Source organism: Argiope bruennichi, chromosome 2 (assembly GCF_947563725.1).
Source record: "Argiope bruennichi chromosome 2, qqArgBrue1.1, whole genome shotgun sequence".
Lineage (NCBI taxonomy): Eukaryota > Metazoa > Arthropoda > Arachnida > Araneae > Araneidae > Argiope > Argiope bruennichi.
The window spans coordinates 84,170,563-84,178,032 of record NC_079152.1 but is presented as its reverse complement, the minus strand read 5'-3'; the positions used below and the strand labels follow the sequence as shown (position 1 = coordinate 84,178,032).

Here is a 7,470-nt window from a genome sequence, read left to right as displayed (position 1 = left end):
CTGCGCATTGCTGAGTTAAAATTTAATTGTAGGTTTGCTTGTAGCATACGAGAAGATAAATTCCCAACAATCAATTCTGGCATTGAAATCGTAAGCGTGAGGCCAAGATCGTACCAAGAGGCCCTCTTTTCCAACCGATCAAAAAGCGATAACACCTTTTATAAACAAAAAAGCGCCCGAAAGTCGTCTGCTCTTTCGAGAGGGAACTATCTACTGTGTCGTAGGGAAAAATGCTACTTCCGCCGAGATTGTAGGAGGAGGTCAGGGAAAAAGTTCCAACCGCTGCGATTTCTTGCCGGCGAATTTCAAGTGAGAGTTTTTCCGGCACGGCGGTCGCGGTGAAGTTTCCTTCTAAAAATATATCTGAAAGCTGCTAGGGCTTTCGGTGTCTGATAACATCTGTCATCCTTCGAAATGTCCGGCCAAACGCTGACCGTGAAACTTTTCCGGGGGGATAACACCACCTCCTGGGGGTTTAGGTTGCAAGGGGGCAAGGATTTTAGCGCCCCTCTCTCAGTGCAGAGGGTAAGTGGTTTTGATGCTTCTAAAAATGTTATTACATTGAAATCTGATACCATATTGTTAAATACCACTGTCGTGAAATTGGATGTAAATTTATCAATTAATTTTGAAGAAAAACTTTCATATTCATGTACTTATTATATATTTGATTTGAATCATAAGTATCATATTACTCGGTGATCGAATTGTGAGCGTTTCATAAGTTTCAAACAATGCGTGATTCCTTAAATTTATAAACTATTACATTTATGTATTTATGGAAATCATTTAATTTTTTTAAAAAAATATTTCTAAATATTTGTAATAATAATTCTGCAGCATCATTATTTGAAGATGTTATACTTTGATTAAATTTTCTTGCGAAGTACTTTTTTTTTTTGTAAGGTTCAAAAGTCTTAAGTTCTGTTTTCAAATTTTAACTAGAATTTACTACATTTCGTAAAGCAGTTGTGTGAGTTTTTTTTAAATGATTGAAGCGTTATTTTAATTCCACATCTGTTGTATCATCAGAATACTTTTACCACTTGCGTAGTCATTCTATCGAGTCGGATATTATTGCAAGTACATACTTTTTTTTATCTCTAAAAGCATAAAGGAAACTCAATTTTCTGAAAGATTCTTTAAGTGATCGTATAGATAATTAGAAAAAGAAAGCATAATTTATATGGTTGCTTGCAAAAATGATCTTGAGATTTAAAATGCTTTTAATCAATTGCTAGCTTTTTTTGTGAAAATAAATTTTTATAGTCTTTAAAAAGAAATCCTTCATATTCCTTTTAGTTTTCTCATATCAATGACCACATGATTGCATACGAATTTAAAAGTCTATTATCTGACGTTTCGTTAACCGAATTTAAAACTCGCATTTTGAATACATCAAATATTAGTTTAACCTTCCATTTTTATATTTAATCGATGATTAAAAACTTTTAAAATTGTTTTATGTATTCCCATCATACAACGTCATTCAAAAAAGAAAGAAAAAAATCGTGAAAAGTAAACAATAAGAAAATTTGCAAGTATTATTAAATTGTGTGTGTCTATTTTCTACTTGACGTTTTGTTAAAGGAATATAAAAGTTTCCACGTGATTTTGGAAGTTGTTAAACAATGCAAAACGAGAGGACAATCATGTATAACAAAAACATTTTATGTTCTATTATGTTTATTCTTGAAACAAATCACCCTGGGAGCGATTCTATTGTAAATGAAGAAAGAATAAGTTTCTTGAAGGACAATGACCTTCAAATAAAAATGATTTTGGGGAAGAATGACATTGATTATGCACTGTGTTGTAACCATAAACACTTACTTTTATTCAAGAAAAAGTTCTGATATTTTTCTGTAAATCCAAATACTTCTGAGAAAACAGAGTCTGTTTCTAAATGTCGAAAAATCCCCCCTTCTTCATTTAGAACAGAAACTTATTTTAAAAGCCTTCATTTAATGAAAGAAACTTTTTTTCATGTCAGCTTGCTATCGCTCAGATGTTGATAAGTGGTTAATTTTTTGAATAATTTATTGCACACTTTGAAAGCAAAAGATGAGTTTCTAGATTTTAATAGGGCATTTTTTTTTAAGTTGGAGCTATATAAAAAAAAGTAGTGTTGGGGTTATTGCTTTTTTACTTCTATACAAAGATATTTTTGAATTTAGGAGAATTTGATTTACATAATTACAGATTTTTTCAATAATTAAATTAAAAGAAATCTTTTTTTTTTCAATAGTATTTCAATAAAGGAACTAAAAAAATAAAGTTTGCGGAATATTTTTTTATCATATATCTGTAAATATTTAATTCTTTACCCTTTCTATGCACATTTATTAAGCTGATATTGCCTTTTCTTGTGCCTTATTTTGAAAGTTTATAGTGATAAAATTCTTATAATCTTATCTTGAGCATATATAATATAATTAATATAATATTAGTTGTTGAAAATAAAAATTGATAGTTAAGAATTTCGGGAAGAAAATTTCATGCATAAGCGCAGTATTTGTCCTTTTGATTCAGCTGTAAATATTATTGGTAAAAGCAGACTTCTAACAATCAAGTTTTATTTTAAATATTTCACCTTTTATAAGTGGCCTTAGTTTTGCCATTGATAGTCAATCTCTATTTTTTCGATTTCAAATTCATGACCAAAAATTGAACTTAAGTGACTCTAACGTTCGAATGGAACTACTTTTAGTTCGTATCACCCTATATTATTTATAATACAAAAATTAATTTTATAAAAAAGGGTGCATTTAAAATGTCTCTGTAATATTTCAAAGGCACAATAACTTTTATCGAAGTATATATTTTGGAGACTACTCGCTATTGCATGAGTCCCAATATTTCTGAAAGTAAACAAATTTTTTAAGCTTTGGCTCAGGACACTCAAGACTTTTATTTTGTAGAGGGGTGCAAGTTGGGACAATAAACTGGAAACCTATGCGTGGCCGAGGTCATTTTATCTTTGATACAATTGATGGTCCAAATGTATACATGAAATTTAAAAGTAATTTTTTAAAACTTTTCTATGCTTAGTAAATAACACCAATTTTATGGTGACTATATTTTTAATAATTATTTTCAGATGCTAATTTTTTAAATCTCAATCAAACGAAAAGTTATATATATTTATTTTACTATGCACAATGTATTTTAAAGTTAAAAGTGTTGTGATTCAAGAAATTATACGTAATATCGTAAATATCCGCAATCATCAAGGTTATCTAATTAGTATATCTTAAGCTTATATTAATATTTATCGACACTTTTCTTTCATATCCTCAGTTATTTCATATCGAAAATATTTTAATTTAAAATACAATTTCTCCAGCTTCAATCGTCTTAATAGGTCATTCAGAATCACAAAGATATTTCAAACCTTTTAAGGTGACCGCTCATTACCAGCTACAAAAAGAATAGTTTCTAAACTTCTTTTTTTAATATAAAAAACTAAAAACAAAATAATAATAATAGTTTCTGGATTTCATTTATTTTCTTCCAAACAATACTTTCTCCTCTTTGAAACGACTCGCTGGTCAACGTTGCAACCAATCGAGCCCTTAACAAGGTAACCTATTAATCCCAATCTGTCCTGTGACGAATGTATACGTATGTTGCAAGAACTGACTGTACATATATCGGCTAGCGTGACGAATCGGAAAATACTCAAATCGTAGAGTAAACCTACTATCACGCTCGCGTAAGGCAAACATACTATCTAAAGTGAACAGGAATTGAGAAGTTTGTGGTCATAATTTGGAGCACACAATGATCAAATATTTCAATAAAATATTTGAAAGTGAACTGCATGATACGAAGTCTTTTTTTTAAAAAAAAGGCAACCTGAATGAAAGATTTTATAGTTATTTTTAGTACTTTCTTATATACAAAGTGTAGAGAAATTATTTTAATCGTCAAAAAATCAAAACTCGTGATTTATTTGATGAATCTCCACGTTTTAGAACTTCTTAAGTTCAAAAACACATTTTTGGAAAATGTCCGCCGGTTTGGCTGTCTGCGACAAAGATAACTCTAAAACTACTTGAGCTAGTTGGTTGAAATTTGGTATATGATCTCTACACCAAATTTGTAGATTTCTATCGAATTTTGAGTAAAATCTATTCAGAGAAAGCTCCTTTGTTCGTCTGTTCTGATATAAGTTAACTCAATAAGTACAAAACGTAGAGAACTAGATAAGATTCGGTATACAGATTTAACATTTAGAACAGAGAAACCTGGCATATATTGAGCCGAATCTACTGACGGATTGATTACCTGTAGATCTGCAATTTCAGAAATAAGTAAACGCAATGACTTAAATATATCAAATTTTGTTCGGGGGTTTTGTGACTACGAGTGTTGTTTTGTATCAGTTTTTCATTAAAATCAAATTTTTTGAGAGAATGTGAGAGAGTTTTAAGGAATCCACTCCCACTGGTTTATGTACCTTTTTGTTGTGAATTTAGTGTGTTTTTCTCGGATTTTTAGGAAAGATGCTCGACTGTATTTTAATTCAACGCTGATAAAATTTGCAATCATCTAATGTTGTTGAGAAACTTGATTTTTGAAATTTAATGAATTATATTTTCTCATAATTAAAATATTCACACCGATTATTTTTATTTTGCTGCGTAGTGCAATGTATAAATATTTCTTCACCAGGTTTAAAATCAATCAAATCAATAACTTCAATCACGTAATTCGAATTGAAAGTTGTTTTATGCAAATATTAATGCCCATTTCTTACAATTTCCTGTGACGTCAATGGCCTCATAAACAGAAAGGTTTTTTTTTTTCCACAAAAAAAAAATCTACATTTATCTTAAATGTATTGAAACATTATTTTGAAGAATTATTCCCTATCTTATGTGTCCTAATCAAATGCTCTGTTATTTGATTATGGGATATATTAATTTAAATTGGCATTTAGGTGTATTGAAATGTTTATTTCATTTTTAACCGTTTTCTTTTCTTATTTTATATGTATCGTGGCTGTATTGAATAATCAAATAACGTCGACTGAATTTTGTTTAAACCGAAAATATTTATCCTATTTTTTCTTTATCTATTCCTTATATTTCATTTTTGGGTCTTTTCTATCTTCGTATTTTTAAACGCATGTCATCAGTGTTGGATACTGTCCTGACCCCTGATTATTCTCTGCTGTGCTCTGAAAAGGATATTTGAAACCCGGAATTTTTTTTTGTTTTCAAACACATGTATAGGCTCTAAGATATATTTAGAATTCTTTAATACAGTTTTGACGTGGAGGGTTGGAACACAAACACTTGTAAAGTTGTTTTGGTTTCGCTATTTTTAATAATCAGCATCTATTTTCCAAAACTCCCCAGTGGTAAGGCTGCCAGAAATGCTCTCAGGTATTGGACGAGGCACAGAGTTGAAACTTGTTCCAATTCACTGAAATCAGTTTCTTGTTTTGCTATTATTGTAATAGTAATTTTTAGAATTTAGGGAGGGGGGGGGGAATGTTACATTGCTTTTGATGTAAAAATAAATGATTAGTGCCCTATTCTAAAGCTAAATTAAGACGATAGGTGTAATTTTTTGAAATGTTCACAGATAGCATTAGAGCTGGAAATTTCTTTGTTAAAAATATCACATAATACCAGATGGAATCTAACAAATCGACAAATCTAACATATACGGAAACCATTCACAACGTGTATCTTTGTCGATTAGAAATCCGACTTCATCAATCTCTGTGTCCATTTCTAAGACTATTATCAGATCAAGCGATATCGGACACCAAAAAGAAAAGAAAATCAGTTTATATAAATCCTAGTGTTTAAAAAGTCCCTATTGGATAATACAAGTTGTATCCATGCATGTATGAATTCAGCTTTATATATATATATATATATATTAATGTTGTTTAATTTAATTCAAAATTTTTTTACTTTAATTCAAACAAAATGCTTTGATCTAATTTACAAGTCGCGAGATTATTCATTTCCTCCGAATTTTTTAAGATGCTGCTTCGAAAAATCCGGAGGATTTTCTATTTCGAAAATATTTAGGCAATGGCGTATATTTGCAATTTCTTTTCCTAGGATTTCAGTTTGCCTGGAAACACGTCTGCTTCATATCTTTAAAAATGGCCGCGGCTCTGATCCACGTTAAATACCAAATATAATTTTAAAAAATATGCCATGACTCAAACAAAATCATACTGGATTTTAACGACTACAATTAAAAAAATTATCTACATCTGTAACCAACTTATACTATATTTTTTAAGGAGTTGGGCGTGTGTAAGCGACATCTATAGATTCAAAATCTTTCCAGTTTTCATAAAATTAAACTCAGTCTCAAGTTCCTGTTATAAAATTATGTTGGACAAATTTTTTTCCTTCCTTTACAAATGATCGAAATAAATTTAATACATAGTATAAACTAAATTACCTTTTTTTTTTGTTTTAATCATTTAAGTTTAATAGATTGCGTATATCTGATTTATAAATTTTATTACATTTTTTTTATTTATATTATTATTTTATTAGATTATAATGCAGTGCTTCAGGTAGATAGGAAGATTAAAAAAATATGGTTCATTGTTTGAATCTAGGAATTCCTAGTGTCATCCTAGTTTTAATAGTTTCATTTACAACTTTTGAAACAATTTCAGGCAACTGAAGCATTATCAAGAATTTTGCAAGTCATCATATTCGATATAAAACTCAATATACATATCTAACTATTACAACATTGTGACATCATTTGAAGGGGGGAAAAAAAACAGTATTTTAATATTTGTAACATCTTTGTTACAACTTCACGCCGATAGATGGCGTATCTGTCGAGTACAAAGTTTTTGTTATTTTTATTTTTTTTTTTTGTATCTGAAGGTAAAGTGTGTAAGAAAGATTCTGTGACCTAGACGTGGCATCCAATTGGTGTCCTAAGTTGAGTGGTGTCCTAACCTGTAACAGTCTACCTGAAGAGGCACAAAAAATGTGTCCGAAAATAAAATGGTGTTCGCCAGAAAGAATGAGTATTATTTGAAGAAAATTACAATCTTGAAGATTTAAAAGAATTGTTGAATATTTTTTTTTCTGATATTCAAATTCATATTGAAACGCATATATTATTTCTGAAAAAAAAATTGTTTTATATATAAATAAGTTTAATATCTTTTTTTTTTTTTTTTTTTTGCTATAATTTCCTAATTTTGCCAAGATTAGGCTGAACACATTTTAACCAGTTAACTGTTTCTACCTGTTCGGGAAAATGCGCATCTAAATTGTGTCGCCAAAATTTGACGATGTCTCTGCGTATTACTCCTGACGAATAAACTCGTCATAACGCAAAATAGTTGTACTTTTTCCATGACGAGTATACTCGTCAAAAACAGTTAACTGGTTAAATTATTAGAGCTCTTGACGTCTGGGCTTCCAAATATATTGTACAATCGAGCATCAGAATGATAGTCTGTGT

General features: G+C 29.8%; 1 protein-coding gene across 4 annotated transcripts in view; it reads left to right on the top strand.

Annotated features, from left to right (window-relative positions):
• The first annotated feature begins 242 nt into the window (after positions 1–242).
• Positions 243–7,470, top strand: part of LOC129958829 (PDZ and LIM domain protein Zasp-like) — a 63,692-nt gene continuing 56,464 nt past the window's right edge. For 2 of the 4 annotated variants that reach the window (XM_056071543.1, XM_056071551.1), the window contains exon 1: positions 244–525. In XM_056071543.1, coding sequence (XP_055927518.1) covers positions 415–525 — 111 coding nt within the window. In that variant the 5' untranslated portion in view covers positions 244–414. Of the gene's footprint in view, positions 526–7,470 lie in introns of all 4 variants that reach the window. The other 2 variants (XM_056071558.1, XM_056071533.1) reach the window with 2 other exon arrangements.